Raw genomic sequence first — 23828 nt, 5'->3', positions numbered from 1 at the left:
ATTAGCTCCTTTAAATTTGTATTGTATTTCTTTCATTGTGCTGGAGTTATTCTTTTGTTCAAACATTTTATCTTACTGATTTATTTAGTTCTTTCATGTTTATAATTATTTATTTATCATTTTTTAAACATCTCATGGGTAGGATCACTGAAGGATCTAGAGTTCATGAGCGGTGAGGAAGCAGAACTTTTGTTTGTGTGGTCCTGGCTTAAACTAGGGTCCTGGGCTCTGTCCTTGAATGCTTTTTCTCAAAGCCTAGTGCTCTACCACTTGAGCCACTGCTCCACTTCTTCATTTTTTGGTGATTAGCTAGAGATGAGTCTCATGTACTTTCCTGCCATGGCTGGCTTTGAACCTTGATCCTGAGATCTTATCCTTCTTTGTTGTTATTTCCCTTAGTAGCTAAAATTACAGACACCCAACAGGGAACTTTTTTTTTTTAACCTTGTCCCTCTTAAGAATTGTCACCTGTCAGCTGTTACTGCTATAAGACATAGTAATTGGGTAAAATGTGTGTGTGGGGGGGTTGTGTGTTTGTGTGTGGGGGGGGTTACGTACATATATATAAATGAGGGATACCTCAGGAAAAATGAAGACTCAATGAAGTAGTAAAACGTAAATGTTTGGCACTTTAATCATTTCTATCTGCCTCATTTGGAGATAAGCCTAGGTTTAATAAATATTAAATTGAATCTCCTTGAAGTGCATTTAAATTGTTTAACTCTGTATGTGTGAAATCAGACAAATTATAAATCACTTCATAAATAGAAATTATTGTAGATTTTTAAAAAATGTTTTACAGTTTTATATTCTATTAACAAAGGAAATGAATCTGTTTTGTAGCTCTAACTAGTTGTCGATAAATAGGTATGAGAAAGAAACAGCATAGTAAAGGCACCTGACTTTCTAGGAGCTCAGCTACTTTTCTAGGGATAGTAATAACTTTTAATTTCTGGAAATTTTGGTACTTTAAATGACTAGAAAATGTGTGTGAGTTATTAGTGTGATTTTTTTTTTTACCATACACAACAGTGAGATATATACACCAAAGAAAGCCAACAGCTTTCATTTTAAAATTATTTTTGTTTGAACACTAAATTTTGCTGTTTGTTGCCATTGTCTCCTCCCATGTTCACAAAATTCTATGCAACAATTTAAAATACACTCTTTGGTAAAGATGTTATAATCATAAGAATAACAGAATTGCCTAATTCTAAAAGACTTGATTACATTTAGTGACTTACAATGTAGAGCACATAGGAAGTAACTTTTTGTTACCTTTGTTACTTACAAGACTGTTAATACATTTAGTAGATCCCATAAATCTAACTAATGTTGTTAATTTTGTTATTTAACTATTTTGTCTGTTTATATCCTGTTGGCTGTGTTTCGCTTTTGATTCCTAAAGGGAGGGAATCAGGTCTACTTAAGAGATGGTTACTTTGATGAGGTAAAACATTAAATGTACATTATAATTGAAGGAACACATGAGAGGGTGGGAATTGTTAGTTATTCACATATGTATTATTGATACTCCACTTCTTTGTCAAAGGTAGCAACTTGTAGAAGTAAGTAAGGCTGGTAATTTATCTTATTTTTCTTTGTTGTGGAAGGCATTATGAGAAGACAGTGAGCAGAGTTAAATAATTTAGAAAATACTATGTGCAGAAAGATTATAGCAAAGGATTGATTGTTGGAAAAGGAAGACAATGTGATACTAGACTTTCTGAAAAATAAAACCCATTGATATATACTCACCTTTCTGTAAAAAATGCCTTCTATTTTCTTGTCTCTCTCCTTGCAAGAATGTGCCACCCCTAGTGCCCCTTTACCACTATCAGTGTGAGAGCTAAGCTAGTGAATACTGTCTTCCTTTCAAAGCATAATTGCAAGGAGTTCTCTTCCTTAAAGCTTTTGGTATATTTCCAATTCCAGGTGTCCTTTTCCACTTCTGATTGTTAGCTTTTAAAAAATTAGTACATCAACACCTTACTCCCTTACAAGGATTTGACCTCATTGCCTGGCATAGTCTTACTCACATGGTACTTTGCCACTCGAGCCATGCCTCAGGTCTGGCATTTCACTGATTAATTTGAGCTAGAAACTTTCTGCTTGTTCAGATTCTCTGATCTCCTTAGCAACTAAGATTACAAGTATGAGCCATGAACACTACCATATATATAATTATAATATATATATTATATGTAAATATATGTGGCACTTAAGTGACTATGTTAAGTCAACAGAAGTCATGTATGATTGATAACAGCACACATCTTGACATTTAATCAATTTCCTTGAACCAGATCTGTATCTTAGAGGATTCATTATAAATGTGTTATGATGTTACCTAATAAGGTAAAGATTACCTTTGGGTAAAGGAGGGAGTGAATGAATGATTCGCAGGAACAAAGTGATTCAGCCCCCAATTAGATGTGATTTGTTTCAGTTGAAAGGAATAGGAGAGATGGATGGAAGGGACTTTATTAAGTGGGAAAACAATAGGAGAGATAAAATGAAGTTGAGTCAAAGGTGCAAGGATGTGGGGTCTGTAATAGAATGAAACTTACAGAAAAATTATGAGTTTCTCACAATTATGTCTTCTTGGCTCAAATCTTGATATTTTTAGTTCTCATAGAGTAGAAAACAAATGACCTTATTTCTTATTCTATTCTTTGGGATCTCGTTATTTTGAGATAGAAAGTTTTTTAGTGTTAATATTCCTTATTAGACATTCACATTTTCAGGTTTTTGTTGAAAGAGGGATTTTAGGTTTTGTTTTCTCAGTAATTTCTGAAAACTCCTTTTAGTGGAAGTAGTGATAAATTGTTAGCATAATGGAATAAGGAGTGACATGCTAAAATCGTTTTACAGCCCATTTCCAAACTTATAGTAGTGAGAACAAGTTCAGTTTCTTTGAAACATGTCGATCCATTGTTTATAGCTAAAGAAGAAAGCATGTAGCCCAAGTGCTGCACAGAAGATGAGCAAATCTTGAAAAGGAATTTCCACTATGGGAGTTTGGGGAGGCTTGCCAAGTATGGAAGGAATTTCTTAGAATATATGAATTTTTTTTCCTTTCTTCCACTTAACTGTTCCCAGCACTGGAAGTTCCTTTCAGTATAGGTTTGCTTTATAGATGGAATTCTGGTTCTCTTGGGAAGATTTGCATTTCACAGGATTCCCATTTTCCTTCCCTGAGCATTTGATCAAAGGAAAGCCTTCCCCAGGGTATTCGGAGCTCTGAGACTGTATAGCCTTTGGTCTTCTGCTGCCAACCTCATTTCTGGCAATAATGACCCATTTTCTTTTTCATTCAGACAGCACATTTTGAAGAGGAGGTTAAAGGGAAGCAGAAGATTTTATTTATTAGCCGGGCTGTACTATATTACACTTTGTCCCACTGACTTCTTGGGATCATTTAAGATGTTCTTTAACTTTTTCCCCCACTTTAAATAGTAAAGAGAGCTTTAAAACCTTGGCCGGATTCCAATTGATTTCTTACTTATATCCTGCCCAGTTTCCTCCTCCTGTGGTTTTAGTCAGGCTTTTCACTATACTTTCTTAGCGTTAGCCTAATAATGCAAAACAGAGTTTGTACATGTATGTTCTCAGTGTTAATCAACCTTTCCCTCTGTGTAGTCCTGGTGCACAGTGATGAATGTGATTTTAAGAGGACTCTGTGGTTATCAGTGATGAATGTTATCAGAAATTAGGAGGGGAGCATGATTAACATCAATACTAACAGCTTCTGAAATGATTTTCTGGTAAGCAGTATGAGAACACTGCTGGAACAATAACATTTTCTCCTTTTCCTTATCCCAAACAAAATACCACAAAATTGAGACAACTTAACAACACACAATGTAACTTTTGTAAGCTAACAAGCTACAAGAGTTTGTTTTTTTTTGAGTAACCATGATTTTAATGTCACTCACCATGGTCTGTAGTAGTGGAGCTTTGAAAGTGTCATATAGCTGGGAGCCAGTAGCTTACGCCTATAATCCTAGGTACTCAGGAGGCTGAGATTTGAGGATTGTAGTTCAAAAGCCAGCCTGTGCATAAAATAGTTCATGACTCCATGAGACTCTTCTCTCCAATTAACCACCAGAAAACCGGAAGTACTACTGTGGCTCCAAGTGGTAGAGCACTATCCTTGAGTTGAAGAGCTCAGGGATAGTGAGCAGGTCCAGAGTTAAAGCCCCATGGCAGATAGAGAGGAGAGGGAGAGGGAGAAGGGAGAAGGGAGAGGGGAGAGGGGAGAGGGGAGAGGGAGAGAGAGAGAGAGAGAGAGAGAGAGAGAGAGAGAGAGAGAGAGAGAGAGAGAGAGAGAGAGAGAGAGAGAGAGAGAGAGAGAGAGAGAGTGTGTGTGTCAGAGAGAGTCTCTTGTGGTGTTATTTCCCCTGGTAGATTAAGATAATGACTATAGAGCTGGGAAGATATTGATATGAATAATCTTCTAGGGAAGCTTTATTTTTTAAATAGTTGTTCTTTTCCTGCTATTTTAAATTTTCCTGTCAGAATGAAATACTTGTGACTCTATCATGTGTGTATATGTTTGTCTATCATGCAACAGTGGGAAGGGAGATAAAAATTCTGTGATATAGAAATCCGTGTCCTAGGATAGACCAGTGTTTCCATTTCAGAGTACTACTTTTACAACCATAGAAGGTTCTCTTTCTTCAACAATCAGGCCTTTTCTGCTAAGATGAGATCTCACCAACTTTTTACTTAGTCTGACCTAGAACTATGATCTCAGCCTATCTATCAAAGGTGGGTGTAGGTGTGAGTTGCCATGTCTGGCTTCTAACTCAAGTTTTATGTCCCAGAGGTCATGTTAAGAATTCAGTAAATGTGTAGTGGTTGAATGGTTCAGTTTCAGCATTAGCCTTGTACTGTATCTAGTAAATATATCTAGTACATTTTTCTTTGGATTCAGTAGGAGATACACTTGGTTTGTTTGTGATACTGAGCTTAAGCTACTCATTTCTATTCATGACATAGCTATTCTCTCTGGTGTTTTCACCTGCAAACATTCCTCCTCTCCTTTCTCCTCCTCCACTACCACCATCTTCTCCTCCTCCTCCTCCTCCTCCTATTGTTGAAGTAATATATAGAGGGGTTACAGTTACATTCACCAGATAGTAGGTTCATTACTTCTCACACATTGATGCCCCTTCTCATGTTTTTGTCCTAGTTTCCCTCCTCTCACCTCTTCTTATCCCTTTGATAATATGATATCTTTGATGTAGAAACTGTCTGATTCTCATTTTAATGTGTTCTGTGGATTCAACTGTGTTTTATGCTAGCATACTGTGGATCTTCATGTCTTCGATTTAAGAAGTAAAAATTTGACTTGCACAGAGCTCTTCTTTTATCATGCTAGTATGAGGGTTAATATTAAACTCCCAAATAACACGGGCAATTACATTGATGAGAAGTAACAGAATATAGTTATGGCTACATTAAGAAACCATCTAGTAGGTGAGGTATGTTTAACTGTGATAACGTATTTCTTGTTTGTCTTTTGCTTCCTATACTGCCAATTTATAAAAGAAGCAAAAGATAACATTTATTCAGTTTATGGAATCCTCTTTTAACATATACTTCCCCTGTCTTATGGGGCCTCTGCTTTGTTCACCATTACATCTGTAGGGTTAACCTAGCCTAAGATTTCTAGAAAGTAACCAGTAAGTACTACTTACTTGCATTGTGTGTGTGTGTGTGTGTGTGTGTGTGTGTGTGTGTACACGTGTGTGTATGTGTACAGGGAGGGAGTCAGTGGTGACATTTAAACTCAGGGCCTCACACTTGCTAAGCAGGCATTCTTCCACTTGATTCATGCACCCATCCTTGAAATTATTTCTTTGGGCTTGAACTCTAGGCCTGGGCACTGTCTCTGACCCTCTTTGTGCTCAAGGCTAGACTCTACTGCTTGAGCCACAGTTTCACTTACATCTTTTTTTTTTCTTTACTGTTTTTTTTTTTGGGGGGGGGGTCAGTCATGGAATTTGAACTCTGGGTCTGAGCACTGTCCTCGAGCTCTTCAGCTTAAGACTAGTGCTTTACCACTATGAGCCACATTGCCACTTCCAGCCTCTTCTATTTTTATCTTAAAAAGTTAGTTTATACGAGATAAGATTCTCACAGACTTTCCTGCCCGGGCTGGCTTCGAACTGTGGTTCTCAGATCTCAGCCTCCTGAGTAGCTAGGATTACAAGTGCTTGAATTTTTTTCTTTTTTTCCTGTCTTTCTTTTTTCTTTCCTTTTGCCAGTCCTGAGGCTTTAACTCAGGGCCTGGGCTGGCTTTGGGCTTTCTCAAGGTTGATGCTCTACCATTTGAGCTACAGTATCACTTCCAGCCTTTTCTGTTTATGTGTTTCTGAGGAATCAACCCAGGGCATCATACCTTGTAGGCAAGCACTGTACCTCTAGGCCATACTCCTGACTCCTTGAATTATTTTTAGAGAGATTAAAATTTTAAAAAATTCTCTTTAGAGAATGATTTAATTTTGTGTAGCAATATGTTCATTGTAATTGTTGTCAATACTATGTGCACTTCAGTTTTTGTTTTAAAGATTGTGAATGTTTTGATGTCGAGGATCAAGTTCAAGGCCTGGTATAGTAAAGCATGCATTCTCCTAAGCTATATACCTCCAACATTTGTGAATTGGATTTTTTACATCTGCAGCAATTCTTTGGCTCAAATTTTGATCAGATCTTTTCATAGCTGTAAATTTTAATATTTATCTGAGTAAAGTAATGCTTGTATATTTTTTTTCTAGTCCTATGAGGTAACTGGCTTATTTTGCTTGTAACAAGAGTCATTTATGATGATGAAAATTCAGATAGGGTGGTTTCTGTTTATACTGGCTCTAGTGTTTGGAAGCTTGTCACATGCCACATTAGCATTCATGTGCTGCTGAGCCTCCCAGACAAATATGGTAGGTGTTCTCCTGGAAGCCAGCTGATAGTGTTGCTAGAATCTTGAAACAGAAGGACATATATAAATTCATGTGAATTCACTTCAGAAGTCATAAGGGGACAATAGGAGACATGCTATACCAAAAAGTGAAGAGATTGATAGTTCAATTTCAGGGCAGTAGAGTTTGGGTGTGTGGAGAGCATTAGATGAGCCAAAGGAGTTGAGTCATGCCTTCTGAGGGATAGGAGTAACCAACAGTTCTGTTCCTTCTGTCATCACAGCCACAGATATTATAAGAACAACATGAGGCAAGCTGGTTTTTTTTGGGGGGGTATGTTTTGGGTTTTTGTTGTTGCTTTGTTTTTTCCCTTTTCTTTTGTATCCAACAGGTCTGATCTCAGATGTCTTGGGGATTAGTCTCAGATAACTTTCTTATGTAATTTCTATAGCATATGCCAGTTCCTGTATATCATACCTGGATGGGGACAAAAATATTAAAACATGCCAATAAAGCATTTTACTGAGGGAGTCATAATTTGGAAGAAAACATGGAAAATTATATTAAGGAAGTTACTGATTCATGATTTCTATTCATTTCTTGTCTCTAAAAGGCAACTGTGCTTAATAAACCTTTTTAAAAGAATTTGATACCTTCTGGAAACTGGTTCTTGTAAAGATTAAAGGGAAAAATTACTCCATGAAGCCAGTGGTCTTATTGAAGCAGTTTGCTTGCTTAAGTCACAAGGTGAGCTGTTAGGAAGTACAGCAGTATGCATTTTGTTTTGTAAATTCTCTTATGAAAAAGAAGGAGCAGCACAAAGTAAATTAATTTGTTTTTACTCAAATGTTTGTTTCACTAAAGTATAACTACACTTCCCCTCTTTTTTGTATTCTCTATTTTCTATTGGATTCTCTTTTATTTTTTATTATGTGTGTGTTTTAATTGAACATCACAAATGGTGGTTCATATAGGAAGTGGTGCTAATTAAATAAGCTGCCAGAAAGAAAATAGAGTTCCCCCTAATCTTATATGCAAAAAAATAATAAGAACAATCAGGATAAAATGTAAGTTATTTTAAAAAAGTGTTAGAAGGAGATGTGAATGGCTGCAACACTTTTGAGTTAGAGAGGAATTTCTCAAGCAAGGTATATAACTTTATATGACTCTCATGAAAGGAAATATGACCACACTTGGGCCAGGCAAAATTAAAAATTAGTGTATGGCAAAAGTCATACTAATTAGCAGTGAGAAGAATAAGCAGTAATCTGGCAGGGGAATATATGTAACATATGACAATAAATGCATTTGAGATCTGTGCGCGTACCTTCAAGTTGATGAATGGAAGACAAACTGGCAGAAAAATGTATATAATAGTCAGTGGATACAAATGTGTGCTTCTAAAAAATACACATCAGTTCCCCTTTGCAAAAAGCCTGCCTTCACTAAAAAGTATAAGTGAAGGATTCTTCCTTACTTTTTGCTTGTGAAAATAGCCACAGTTGTAAGGATGCTAACACTAAATGTTAGGGGAGATGCATAAGGAAATGGAACTTGTTTTAAATGACTGATGGGGAGGATTAATTTGTACAACTTACTTTTATAGTTTTGTAACATAAAATTTAAATTGTACATACACTTTGGGCCTATCCAGTTACACTTTTAGAAATGCAAGATCATGGCTCATGCCTGTAATCCTAGCTACTTATGAGGCTGAGATCTAAGGATTGTGGTTCAAAGCCAGCCCTCAGGACTAAGGACTGTGAGACTCTTACTCCAATTAACCTCTAGAAAACCAGAAGTGATGCTCTGGCTCAAGGGATAGGGCAGTAACCTTGAGCTGAAGAGCTCAACACCCAAGCCCAGGAGTAGGGTGGGAGCTTTGAGCTGAAGAGGTCATGAACAGCACCTAGTCCCAGAGTCTAAGCCCCATAACTGACAAAAAAGTAAAAAAATAAAAAGAAATGCAAGATCAGAATCTCTTATCCAGAACTTTGATGCCATTACATTTCAGTTCTCAGTGTTTTCACATTATACAAAGATATATATATGTATATATATATATATATATATTACATGTACTGTGAATCACATAGTACCTCATGTAAGTAAGCACATTGTTTTTTCTATTTCAAGAGAAAACTAATAGATGTGTAGTCATTTCAGACATTGCTACTATGTAACGTGGCGCAAGATCTTTTATTTTGCAGAACCTTTGAGAGTTCAGAATTATAGATAGATTAGTAGGCAATGTTTATTATGTCTTTAAATATCAGTTCCATATCATTGACACTAGTTACCTCAGGAGGATAGGTTTTAGAAGAATGTAGAGAGAATTTTTAGAGTTATGTTTTTACCAGCTAAAATTTGCATGTGTTATTTTGGTAATAAAAGTAAAATCTTTGTTTTAAAAACAAATATAAAACTGGGCACTGGTCACTTACTCCTGTACTCTTAGCTTCTCAGGAGGCAAAGTTCTGAGATCATGGTTCAGAGTCAGCCTGGGCAAGAAAAGTAGAAGAGATTTACCTCCAATTAACTACCAAAAATCTAGAAGTGGAGCTGTGGCTTAAGTAGCGGCACACTAATCTTGAGTAACAAGGCTCTTATCCCCCAGGCCCTGAGTTCAGGCCTTACCACTGGCATAAACAAACAAACAAAAACAAAATAGTGAATTCATCTTAAGAGCACAAGCCTGACAACTCCCCATTACATAAGGCCACAACTACTTCCATCATACTTTACAATTGAATTTTTCAGGTATGCCTAAATAGCCATAGTTCATGGAAGGAAAATTACTAAATATTTACAATTTAATTACTTTTCCAAGCCATTAAGGAGACTGTTTTCACATAGTCATTTTGGTTATATTACCTAAACACACATGCACACACAAATATTATACATATATAATATACATTATAATTTATGTGTTAATATATATTATAAGCACCTATATACACACACATATATATGGTCATCTTGTATTACTCAGTGTAAAAGGTACATAAATTTTTGATTGTGAATAGATTGAGTAAAAAAAAATACTAAGGAAGAGAGAAAAATTAAGCATGTCTTGATGATGACAAGTCCAGAAGAAATGGTATAGGAGGATTTGACAGTGTTTGAATATTTCTTTCTCTCAGCTTTGATACTAGAACACAGTCGTTTTTTTTCCCTTTGCTGTCCTTGTATAAAAATGGTTCCCTTTATTTAATAAGGAACATTTGTTCCTAAGTAATTTTTTTAAGTATCGACATGAAATACGCATATAGAATTGTGGTTAACCTAGTTTTGAAACATTTCTATATAACTGATAAAGGTAAAAAAGTTGGATGTATAATTTGGTATGTTTTAACTTCTGATTAATTTAAGTAACTTCAGTATTCCTTTTGGTAGGGTAAAATAATTTGCTGAAGGTTACAAGTTGGGAATTATGTCTTAAAATGTAGTATTTGAGGGTGAGAAAAAGTTTAAAGCTGAAAACAAACAAAACCACATATGTGGCATATAGTTAGACTGAAAGGAAAGCTAGACAAACATTGGGACAAAATTAACGTTCTGTTTCCTCAGTAGTAGTTTCTAAAATCATTATTATTATACAAAGGGGTTAATTCAGAACCTCAGTCTATGAGTACAATGCATCTTGATCAACAGTTTTAAGGAGTGTGTATCCTACTTTGCAGTCCTCCCTTATCCTTCTAGGCATGTCATAATCATAAGACATGCTTAATTTTGCTTCTATTGTTAATATTTATTTACTCTGCCATCCTATCATTTATTTGGTTTTATTTCCTAAACATTACATATCATTTTGTATAGCTTAATATGAAAGGACTGTGCATATAAAATATTTATTATGGATAAACTGTTTAGAGATACATCTGTGAAGTCAGAGAAGGGAACAGGTAAAACCATTGCTAGATCACACACATAGATAATTTTGATACTCCATGTCTAGATATAATATTATTGTAAATATAATTGTTTCATTGTAAACAGAATATCAGTTGCAAATTAAAGTAATATTAATTTGGCTACTATTTTTATTACTGTCTCCATTCTTCAATCTTTTTTCCTGTCCTCATTTTTTTTACTTCAGTCTCTGTCTCATTCCTGGCAACAATCATTCACTTTGGTATGAGGAACATAGACCTAGTTTGGAAGGGACCTCAGGCTTTGCTTATAAAACAGACTTCAGTTACAGGTTCTGTAAGTTGTCCAGTCTATTTGGGGACATAAACTTGTCTGTGCCAGTATTAAAAAGCAAGTGTGCCTTGGAGTTTTGGCGTAAGTTGAATCTGAGTCTGAACACCCAGGAATGCCTGCTGCTATGCTTACTGCTGTTAGCTGTATGAAATTCTGTAATACTGTGTCTTACAACTTCATTTTAATGGTTAACTAAGATGATGATTAGGCTTTGCATAATATGGCCTTTTCCTCTGAGCTCTGTTGTAGGGCAAGAGGATATGCTATATTTTTCAGTAAAGAAAACTGCTTATTTACTCTGGAAAAGGAGGCCAGTCTTTTCAGACTGACTTGGGGAGTATTGGATTATGCAGGTTTAGATACAAATACTCCCAAGTGTTCATGTTCTATCTTTCCATTCATGTCCTATTTGTCTTAAGCTATGTACTCTTCAGACCTATGACCATATTCATAGCCTGAAGGATAGACCCTAGGAAGACACCCTGGAAACAGATGGTAGATTGGTTGGATGGAGAATTCCAGGGTTCTGCATACTTCTAATATGGCAAAAACATTTTTCATATATTTTTATTATAATTAATAGAAGGGTTACATTGTATTCACCTGATAGAAGGTATATTACTTCACAAACATTGATACCCTTTCTCATGGTTTGGTCCCCATTTCCCTCCCCCCACCCCAGCCCCTCATCTTGTTTTCCCCCATTCCCTATCTGATTTCAAATAACCAAATACGCATATATACAATATATCAGATAACAAGGTGAAATACTGTAGCAATATGAGATAACCAAGGGACAGCAAAAGAGATGAGAGATAACATAGTACATTAAGGACAACAATCACTCATTATATGGCTTTTGTTTCTATATCCTGGAGGTCCTTTCATTTAGCATCATACTGTATGGCCTTATGTATCTAGGTTTTGCTCTGTTGCAAATCTCTGCTAGGAGAGCCCAAGGTTTCTACTGATTATGACAAATGAGGGAAACCATTGAGCCTATGTTCCTTTGAGTCTGGCTTACTTCACTTAATACGATGGCAAAAGCATTTTTTTAATGGAACAAGGCAAGCCACTTAAGTAAATTTAAGTTTTCTGGGATCCATGTTAGAAAAAAAAGGAAAAAGATACAGGTGAAAGTAGTTTTAATAATTTTTCTTTTAATCCAGTATATAAAAGTGCCCCTTTAAAAAAATGAGATAGTGGAAGTGTCGCTGTGGCTTAAGTGGTAGAGCACTAGCCTTGAGCTGAAAAGCTCAGAGACAATGCCCGGGCCCACAGTTCAAGCCCTGTGAATGACCAAAAAAAAAAAAAAAAGATGAGGTAGTTTACATTGTGCATGCCTGCGCCTCTCCCCCACTCCCCCTGCAAGTTTTTGAAATCGCAGTATCAAAGTGCCAACTTCACAGTTCTGCTTACTCTGTGGTCTCCTCACTACTGTCATTTACCTGAGTGTTAATTATGTGAAACTGAGATACATCAAAAAAGTTACTCCAGCTGAAGTTGCCTCTTCAGATACTTAACCTTAGAGAAAAATAAGTTTATTTGTAATTTATTTCTATTTTACATACAACACTGGTCATGGTGTCAAAAGTACAGTTTGGTAGATGATCTCTTATGTGATGTTATGCATCTGACATTTGTTTCCCCCTCCCCCCCCCCTCCTCCTTCTTCTTCTTCCTGTTTTGCGTCTGTTTTTGTTTTATTGTGATAGGTTCACCAAGTTGAAGAGTCTGAACCTTTCCAATAATCACCTAGGGGACTTCCCATTGGCAGTCTGCAGTATTCCAACACTGGCAGAGCTGAATGTATCTTGCAATGCCCTGCGAACAGTCCCAGCAGCTGTTGGAGCTATGCACAAGTGGGTAATTTAAATTGCATTGTGGGGGAGCTCTACAGAAACCTTAGGAAAGATGTATTGGATCATAATACATTAGTTAACCTTTTTTGTTGATCGTGTCAATCGTTGCCTCAAACCTAGCCACCAAGCACCCTGTAGTGTATGTTGAAAGTTCATTTTTGTTAGAGTTTAGACTCTTATCTTGTTTGAGCCAGGTGCCAGTGGCTCACACCTTTAATCCTAGATACTCAGGAGGTTGATATTTGAGGATCATGGTTAGAAGCCAGCTAGAGCAGGAAGTCTTATCTCCAATTAATTACAGAAAAAGTTGGAATTGGAGCTGTAGCTCAAGTGGTAGATTGATAGCCTTTAATAAAAGAAGCTCAGGGACAGTGCCCATGCCCAGAGTTTATGCCCTATTACCTGCAACAAAACAAAAACAACAACAGAAACCCAAAACATCAAAAAATAAATACGCCAATATTCTTGTTTTGAATTGAAGTTCTCTATGGATGAGTGTATCTAAGCATGAGAGAAAGAATTACTTTCTCATTTTCTGAGTTAGATTGAATTTTAAGACTTAGAAGTTAATTTTAAGAAATAATAAGGAAAGATAGATATTTGGGCTGCTTCTCACTGCAGTTTACTAATGTTGCTTTCATTTGTCCTATACAAGTTGAGAAAATTGGTCATAATTTCCATTTCTAGTAAAAGGTTAAGATATTTAATTCAGGGCTGGGAGTTTGGCCTAATGGTAGAGTGCTCGCCTAGCATGCACGAAGACCCGAGTTCGATTCCTTGATACTACATACTTAGAAAAAGCCAGAAGTAGTGTTGAGGCTCAAGTGGTAGGGTTCCAGCCTTGAGAAAAATCCAAGGACAGTGTTCAGGCCCTGAGCTTAAGCCTGGACTGGCAAAAATAAATAAATAAATAAAATAAATAAAATTAAAAAATTTAATTCACATCTCTTTTTATGTGTCTATTATTGCTTCCAGCCTTATCTTTATGCATTCTATAAAATGTTGTTCATATTTTGAGTAATAGGATCTTTGTGGCAGTGTAGATAATAAAAATGTATACTTCTCTGTGTAATTCTTAAATTTTCTTTAATAGCTTGCAGACATTTTTGTTGGATGGAAACTTTCTCCAGGCCCTTCCTACTGAGTTGGAGAACATGCACCAACTCAGTTACCTTGGTCTTTCTTTCAATGAATTCACTGACATTCCAGAGGTACTGGAGAAGTTGACTGCTATGGATAAACTTTGTATGTCTGGAAACTGTATGGAGACCCTTAGGCTACAGGCTTTAAGAAGAATGCCTCACGTTAAACATGTGGATCTAAGGTAAGTTTTTTGTTTTGTTTTGTTTTCTTGGTCCTGGGGCTTGAACTCAGAGCCTGGGCACTGTCCTTGAGCTTCTTTTGCTCAAGGCTAGCACTCTACCATTGAGCCACTAAGCCACTTCTGGATTTTTCTGTGTATGTGGTACTGAGGAATCAAAACCAGGGCTTCATGCATGATAGACAAGCACTCTACCACTAGGCCTCACTCCTGGCCCATGAGGTAAGTATTTTTGAGATATGTATCCCATCAGAATAGTTGGCTTATATTTGTTTATATCCCTTTTGGTGTGAGTAGTCAAAGGAAATGGAGCTGGTTAGTTGAACTGGTGTCTAGTCTAATTCCATTCAGAGGGAAAAAAAATGAATAATATTAAGATTTGAGCTACCATGAAACTCTTTGTGAAAAACTGTCATTGATAAATGTCCTATGTCTTGAGGACTTTTTTTAAGCTTAGTTTTAATTTACATGAGTGGATAAGGCCATTGAATCAGCACTATTCATAGGGAACGAAAATGGTATCATTAGAGACTACTGAATGGTATCATTGGAGACTAAATGAAAGGATATTTTGTGATTGTTGTTCTTAGTGTACTATGTTATTTCTTTTCTCTTTTTTGGCCCTTTGGCTAATCTCATATTGTTACTGTATCTGACTTTGTTACCTGGTATATTGTATATGTTTGTTTATTTGAAATAGGAAAGGGAAGAGGGGAATAAAATGATTAGGAGGGGGTGGGCACAAGGAAATGAAAACAGAAACATGGGAGCTGGTATCAATGTGTGAGAAGTAATGCACCTACTACCTGGCAAATGTAACTAATCCCCTATACATTACCCTGACAATAAAAAATTTTAAAAATTATGTAAAATGAAAAAAAGCAAATGGTTTCATTGGAGCAAGGTGAAAATTCTTCTCTTAGTCTTTCTTAATTGTGGCTTCTCTGAGGAATTCAGCATCATTGATTTTCTTCCTCTATTTTCTTAATATATCAATTAAATTAATTTTATTTTACTTATTTTCATTTTCTTACTCTTTTAGTGGCTTTAGCCTTAGTTTTACTATTCTTTACAAAAATATAAAACACATAATCTCTCAATCTAAAATTTGGCTACAGCCTCCAATCAGAAGCCTCCTTGCAAAAGCAGAAGTCTTGTATTTTGAATATGATCACAATTATCCCCAACTACAAGGAAAGATTAGGCTTAGTTTCTAATGCATAGAGAGCCATTACAGAAGGAAGCTTTTAATATTTCTCTTTCTAAGTAAATAAGAGCCTATCACTACTAAAAATTCTTACAGAACAGCATTAATAGGTTGCCCTCAATTCTATCTAGTCCAATCTGATACTTTTTTTTGTCAGTCCTAGGACTTGAACTCAGTGCCTGAGCGCTCTCCTTGGGTTTCTCAAGGCTGGAGCTCTATCACTTGAGCTACAGCACCATTTCCAGCATTTTTCAACGTATGTGGTACCGAGGAATCGAACCCAGGTCGTTGTGCAAGCTAGGCAAGCACTCTACCACTAGGTCAAACTCCCAGCCCCAATTTGATACTTTTTCAACCAAACTAATTCCCACCCCCCCTCCCACCAAAAATAGATGCCATGTTAAAGTCTTGGGCAAGTTGTTTGAACTTTTGTGCCTGTGTTCTCATCTATAAATTATGGTTAATAGCAGAACCTAGTTTACAGAGTTGTGGAGAAATGGAGTTAAATTGGTTAGCACTCCAGCAAGTGTTATATCCTACTATTACTACTACCTGACTGAGAACTCTTCCCCTCTCTGGAACCTGCTTAGCTGACCTTCTTGGCAACTTGACACTGTTAGTCAAATGTGGGTCTGTCCTTGCTTCACTATCCACTGTCCTTTCTGTGGCTAACTACAAGCCCTCACTCATGCTTTTCCAGACTCATTAACATAAAGTAGCATCCTTACTCTCCTTTCTTATCCCTCACTGTGGCTTACCCTGTGGAACTCACACATATTAGTCCCAACAACAACAAAAAGTGGTATGACTTTGCCTTTACACAGATTAAATGAACCAAGCTTGTCTCACTTAGGAGAATGTTAGCAAATTTTTCAGATACAGAAATCTTACTTTGGGGAAGTATAATTACTATCATTTATCTAACTTTGAAGATCTTTCAGAATAGGAGCCAGCACTTTGTCTTGTTAATTTTCTTTCAAAACTGTTAACACGATTTACCTCTGAGTCACTTGGATTTTAAAACCTATCATAGTCTAAAATTTAAATCAAGAGCCCAGGGTAATAAGCTACAGTGATCTCAGGTACAAGGATGAAATGATTTCTGCTATAAGATACTTATTGAATATAAGAATACAATCATTCTTCCTCATCTGGCTTAGCTTAATCTTGTATGTCTAGAAGTAATAATTCTTATAAAAAAAAAGCTTTAGAAAATCTTCAGGTTCCTAGTTCTAACTTGAGTCTTTTAAAATAACATTAGATATAGGATCTGTAAGTATCAAAATAGACATCAAACATTCTATAAATGTTGAGTGATTGTGAGAAAGCTGGAAAGCTAAGGAGGGGAAAAAGTCTGATCAGTTTTGCCTATAATTCTGCTCAAGTACTCTAAATTGAAACTAGTGGAAGTTACTTAAGGGATAGTTTTACTTAGTGTTACTAAGTGTTATTGATTGAGTTTCCTTCAACAGATTAAAAGTGATTATTTTTCTTTTGTTCTTTTCCTTACTTTGATGTTCTTTGAGTGTGTTATTTCTTCTTTGGCATTATTAGCTATCATCTGCAGTGCAAATCCCAATCTTCTCTCCCTAGCCTCTTCTCTTTTGATCTATATTTTCTGCCTTCATGGTTGCGTGTTCTCCGGGTCTTCATCTCTCATCTTTGGTCTTGATGCTAATCATTCCTCAGTATTTCCATTAGCTCTTCTTTATCTTTTTGGGACCAATTTCATTTCAGCTGATCCAGCCAGCTGGAGCAGTTCTCCTTGCCTTTTCCCTGTTGACACATTTAACCAAATACATGTGAAACACAGCCCAGTTTTTGTCTTTACGCAGCCAGTTTTCTTTTTTGCTGATAGTAACATCATTTCATGGTTATCCAGGCATAGGACTTTGGGCTATATCGTATCTACTACAAGATTCAATTATTTGCATACTAGTTTTTCTCATCTCATCTTTTCCATTCCCATTGCTGCTGTTGTCATCTGCCTTAAGCCATTTACTTCCTTTCACAGCCTCTCAGGCAGGCACATTTTTGCTCAGAACTGTAGTTCTCTAGCATACAAGCTTACACAGCTGGTTCCAGCTCATTAGCATACAAGAGTGAGGCTCTGTCTCAGGATGCCTCAAGTCTGGTCGTCCAGCCTAGCGCCGGCACTTCACACTGTAGAAGTCGGATTCATGTTTTAGAGAAGTATTATGACTTGACATTGTCACAGAATCCCACTGCTTTTTAGCAGATTCGTCTCCTTCTATAGGGAACCTACTAATGTCAATATTCTTAGACTTACATGGTGAGTCATATGTAATGTAACCTGTGTACAGCCCTGTGCCACAGAAACATATGGAAGTCTGTGACAAATTAGAAGTTCAGAAAATAGATCCATCACCATAGATAATTTGAGCATTCCTCCTTTATCCTTGAGCCCCCAGTCCTAGCACTTTGTAGATATAGTCCTTGATAAGTACTCTGCCTTCCCCACCATTTGACCTCTCCACTTAATCCTGCACTTTGGCTTCAAACTCTTCCTGTGCTCTTCTCTTCAGTGCAGATGCCACCCTGCTGTTTTCTGTGGACTGCTTTTCTTTTCCCATTATATCTTAAATTCTGTTTACCTGAGGAATTCAGACGTTTCATTTTTGAACATTTTCCACACTGGGCACATGAGAATGAGGCTCGGTGATGGCTTGGGCATGGTCAACTCTGCATTGTTAAGCATTGTTGGGGCTGGAACCTAATATGCTATTCTGCATACCAATACTGCCTCTGTGAATGAACTTAAATGCTGTATTACTAACTGATGATGTTATTGGAAGTGAGTTTTAACCAGATTTTTAAAAGTTTATCATAAGCCAATCACTATGGCGTAAGCATGTAATCTTAGTTGTTTGGGAGACAGAGATGAAGAATCAAGATTACAAACAGCCAAAACCCTGCCTGTGGCTCACGCCTGTAATCTTACTATTCAGTGGCTGAGATATGAGGATCCCTGTTCACAGCCAGCCTGGGTAGGATAGTCTGTGAGATTCTTTTTTCCAGTTAATCACAGAAAAAGCTAGAAATGGAACTATAGCTCAAGTGGTAGAGTGCTAACCTTGAGCAAAAGGAGCTGTGGAACAGAGCCTGGGCCCTGTTCAAGCCCCAGGACCACCCTTCCCCCCAAAAAAAATTAACTTTTAGAGTCTCAGTTCTCATCAATGGCTGGATGAGATGTCACATGTTTGTCATTCCAACAATGCTGGCAAATATAAATATGTGAGCCAAATTCTAGATTGATCCAAGCATAAAAACAAGACCCTATCTTAAAAAGTAGCCAATCCCAAAAGGGTTGTGTGTCTTGATTGTAGAGTGCCCACCTGGCACATGTGAGATCTTGATTGCCCTCCCACCTTACCCCAAATGGGTGTATCATGACTGTATTCCAAAATCTGTGATGTTTAAGTGTTGGCAATCTAAGGTAAGCAGTATGGAGATAACTCCTTTTATCTTACGTTTTATTTTGTCTCCTGCTTAGATCATTACTTTTTTTTTTTTGCCAGTCTTGGGCTTGAACACAGGGCCTGAGCACTGTCCTTGGGCTTTCTCAAGGCTGGTGCTCTACCATATGAGCCTCAGTACCACTTCCAACTTTTTTCTATGTATGTGGTACCTACGGATCGAACCTAGATCTTTATGCATGCTAGGCAAGCACTCTACCACTAGGCCAAACTCCCGGCCCCTAGACCCTTCCTTTTATTATCATACAGTGGAATTGTGTGAATAGATTATATTTTAAATGAAGATGGCAATACCATTTAGGAAGATTATTCAAAGTATAGTTTAAGAGGAAAATATGGAACAGTTCCTACGGTGTATTGTCTCCAAAATGAAATTCCTTTTTTTCCTTCTTTATTCACATTCTAGTAATCTAGTGAGCATTTGGAAATAGGCAAATTTCTGGGTTGAGGCCAATTTTTAAGTCTTCCAGCCTGGAACAAAGAAAGAGCCAGAAAAAAACATAATCTCGTGGACATTTGAAGATGTTGGCAGATCCTAGCTCTATGCTGTCACTCATCCATCACTCAAGCTTGTGTTTTATTATACTACTCTCAATAATTTATTTACATTGTTTTATTTTTTGAAGGATAGAAATTCACAGCAGAGAATGTTTATTCTTTTTCTAAACTCCACCCAGCTCTTGTAATCAGTTATATGATCTTAACATTTTATAGGCTTTATAATGAAAAGTAGAGGGAGGTTTGTTGTTATTCATGTTTTTTTTCTTCAATTTTAAATTTAATGATACCAAAGGAGGATACCAGTAGGGATGGAACCCAAATTTATAACTCCCCTGAACATTTAAAGTACTATTTATTAAGGCGAATTCCAGGATATGGAAATATGCGCTATTTATCTTGGTGGTGGTGTTGCTGTTTGTATGTCCTTTTTTTTGTCCCCCCTCCCTTTTTTTGGCTTTTTAGGGAGGGCAAAGGGGAAATCACAGAAAGGGAGGGAGGAAGTATTAACAAATACAATCATGGTATTCAGTATACAGTATGTGGAAAATGAACTGTGCAAATTGTGGACAGGGATGCGAGGGGGAACCTGGGAGAAAGTGAAGAAAGGGGTGACGTCCAAAAAAGAAACATACATTACCTGAATTATTAAATTATAACCCCTCTTATTATTAACATCTTATTAATAACTATAAAATTATCTTTATAAAATTTAGTCATAGTCTGCTCAACAAAGCATTGAAGTTTTCTCTTTTTTCTAAAGAAAAATTTTAAGCTAATATTTTATCTTTGTTATATATATATATATGTATGTATATGTATATATTCCTAGTCCCTGTTACTAGTTGGCTTGAGACAGGTCACCACATCAAGTCAATTCACTGGTTTTCTTAGAATTGTTGATCCTAATTGGTGTCTTTCATTTTAGTGAATCCCAAACACCCATTTTCAATATTTCCTATTCTTTTCTCTTTCAGTATTTCTCTTTTATTTAGTATTTCACAAATACAGTTAACTTTTGTTGTTGGGCCTGTATCTTGTCCTAACTCCATCTCTGATGTTGCCTGTCCTTGTAGGACTCATTCATTATTTGTTTCCGTATTGACCTTTTAATTCTGTGCTCTTGACTGTTCTCTCTCCTTCCATAAATATTCAATGTAATTGTAATATGTTTAGTATCTTTTATTTCCTTTGTCCTTTCCAGTACAGAATCAGTAATTTTACAACTGAATTTTTTAAAGGTAGATGCCTAAATGAATTTTTATTTTCCTTCTGAAAATGAATTAAGATGTAGTCAGTATGCTTGTTCCTCTTTCAGCCTTCATGGCTTAATATGTTGTGAAGTCTTAGACCTTTTGGAATTGTAACTAAAAATAACCAGTGAATCTTGCTAGTTAAACAAAGGCCATATGCTGAAATTAAAGAAGTTAAGAAAAACTAATACAGTGAAACTGAATCCTTTCTCATTATCCCAGCATATTAGAGTGTGGAAATTTGTTTATAGCATGCAGTTAATTATAGTTTCTATTTATGTCCTCTCCCCTCACCCTCCAAGACTGAACATAATTAAGAAGCTTGTATCAGATGAAGTGGAGTTTCTGCAACATGTCACTCAGCTAGACCTACGAGACAATAAACTTGGTGATCTAGATGTGATGATTTTCAACAACATTGAAGTTCTGCACTGTGAAAGGAATCAATTGGAGACATTAAACGTTTGTGGCTATTTCCTAAAAGCACTGTATGCCTCCTCTAATGGTATGTAACATGACAACATCAAAGCAGGTCTATTTTCTCATGGCCATTACTTCAACTTTAGTTTTAAAGATCACTTTATTAAAAATGTCAGTTTTATCCATGGTAAAAATCATGTTAGTATTTAAAGAGATAAAAAGGAAGATTTTTTACTGTGCCTTTTTTTTAATACTATGGTATTTAGATAAATCACTCACAATGACTTGTTTCTTTCTTAAAAGGGAGTATAATGAGATATTTGGGGGGCTACCTTTTTAAGATAGTAGCATATAACCTTGATTTAATATTGGAAGGTAAAAGAAAAACCTGTTATGGACTCTGCTCAGGACCTACAGTTTTATGTTCCATTCACAAATAGAACATACCTTAAAGTAATCATTTAATAAGATGTCTTCCTCAGTATTTAAGTATTGTAATGCTTCCGAAAAAAAAAAAGAACAAATATCATATGGAACATATTTGCTAAGGTGAAAAACTCAGTGTCCTTCAATTAACAAACTGAATAAAAACATGTATTTATTATACAAGTTGTAATTGATTAAGATTTGTTAACTATGCTATGCATAGGATAGTTCATGGGTTCTAAAAGATGCAGGATTTAAAAAAAAATTCTTACTGTCATTGAAAAAAATTAGCCAGACTTTAATGTTTTGCCAAAACTTATAGAACTTAGGCATATGAACTTATAGGACTAGGGCATATGAAATGGGAGGAAAAAAATCTGAATGTCACTTATTCAGCAGTTGAGAAAGGACAGAGTTGTGACTCTACAGAAATTAGTAGGTGTAATTTTAGAATGTATGGCTTAAGAGTTAGATGGTGAAATACCAACCTTAGTACAGTAAGCTACAAAGACATAGACAACATTCTTAGGAGGAGGTATGTAATGGAAATGATAGACTGCTAAAGTGAGAGCAGTGCACAGATGCATACTGTGGGAAAAAAGTGAAAGTACCATTAGTCCGATAGCTTAGGTCAATGAGAGAGTTTCCTGGGAATGATAGCCAGGGTTACAGATGCTGACTTTCAGCTCCTTTACCCTGAGGTAGGTATTATAGAAGCCATGAAAATAAGCATAAAGTTTGGAAGAAGAGTTTTCATATTTGAGTGAAGAACTAGTTTGTGGCTTTCCAGAGAGTGTTGTTTCAGTAGAGTGAGGAAGGCAAAAGCCAAGATCTGTTTGCTTTCATGGATGGAACCCTGAGTTAAAAAAAATATGATACTAATTTGATCCACCCTTGAGATATAGTTTAGCATACATAAAAAGAGAAACATAGTAAATGAATAGGAAAGTGAAATGAGTGGCTTATTTTGAACCCTTAATAAAATCTTTTAATTAAAGGTAGAAGTTGTCTTTAGTTTCCTACAGTTTCAAAGTTGTATATATTGTACTTCCTAAATAAATCACAATGGTAGATAAGGCACAATTGTGATATTCTGCATGCAAAAAGTATCAATTGGATAGTAATGTTTTTGTGGGTTTTTCTTTTCCCCTTAGAACTTGTCCAACTTGATGTTTACCCAGTTCCAAATTATCTTTCTTATATGGATGTTTCAAGGTAAGAAAACAAGTCTCAGAGTATTAGTTCCAAGTCTACCTAGAAATTATTTAAATGATTCTGAGTATATACATATGCAAGTTTTTTTTTAGGCTTTAAAGGTAAATTATACAAGTGAAATGTAGTGGTCTTATTCTTTAAAAATACGGATATACTTTTAGGACCAGTAGTTTCATATTTCACTAGCAAAGAAATTCACCTTAAGGTAAACCTGAATGTTATATCCACAGGAACACTATAAAACAAACTCTTAACTATTTAATAAGACTACTTACATCACATCTCTTCTCCTAAATACCTCGTGCATTTTCATCAAAATGCATTGTGCACTGTAGTTTAAAGAAATAAGGTGTCAGGTTGAACACCAATATTTTTTTCCCCTGTGCTGGACTTTGAACCCAGGGTCTCATGAATGCTAGGAATATGTTCTGCCGTTGAGCCCTGGGACCAATTTGAACGGCAAGTTTTGGTTTGAAAGTCTAGTGGGGTGAGGACCATGACTTGAAGGCCCAATAGCTTTTTAATTGTATTAGTCATGTCTTATGTGCTTCCCTGAAATACTATTATTTTGTTGAATTACCCCTCTTTCTTATTTTGTGCATCTGTTTCCTTGCCAAGAGCACTTAAAAGTTGCCATGTAAGCCTTTTCAGTTACATTATCTCACTTTTGAATAAACAGACCACTTTACCTTCTGTAATATATTTATTCCAGTGACCACAGATATTATAATAGATTTATTGTAATGACACAAATATATAATTCTTGTATACAGCATGTATTTATACAATTTGAGCCTTAATATTATTAACACATTAAGATTGAAACATATTTTAAGTAAATTAGAAATACCCAAAATTTTGGAACTTGTGAGTGTCTGTGGCTCCTACAAAGCAGCAACGATGTCATTCCAATGTGTGAATTTCCAGTATGTTTGTTAACTGTCTCCCTACAATGTAATTACAACTGTATTGTGCTATATAATGCAATGAATTGTAGC

At 36.1% G+C, this 23828-nt stretch overlaps 1 protein-coding gene across 2 annotated transcripts in view; it reads left to right on the top strand.

Moving 5' to 3' along the window:
- Positions 1 to 23828, top strand: part of Phlpp1 (PH domain and leucine rich repeat protein phosphatase 1) — a 168089-nt gene that overhangs the window by 111033 nt on the left and 33228 nt on the right. For both annotated transcript variants that reach the window (XM_090352998.1, XM_090352997.1), the window contains exons 5-8: positions 12847 to 12993; positions 14087 to 14317; positions 21072 to 21274; positions 22770 to 22830. In XM_090352998.1, coding sequence (XP_090209124.1) covers positions 12847 to 12993; positions 14087 to 14317; positions 21072 to 21274; positions 22770 to 22830 — 642 coding nt within the window. The remainder of the gene's footprint in view (positions 1 to 12846; positions 12994 to 14086; positions 14318 to 21071; positions 21275 to 22769; positions 22831 to 23828) is intronic.

The sequence above is a fragment of the Megascapheus bottae genome, chromosome 19, assembly GCF_031878675.1.
Source record: "Megascapheus bottae isolate mThoBot1 chromosome 19, mThoBot2.hap1, whole genome shotgun sequence".
NCBI classification, from domain to species: Eukaryota; Metazoa; Chordata; class Mammalia; order Rodentia; family Geomyidae; genus Megascapheus; species Megascapheus bottae.
Note: the sequence above shows the minus strand (reverse complement) of the source record. Positions and strands in the feature narration are given on the sequence as shown.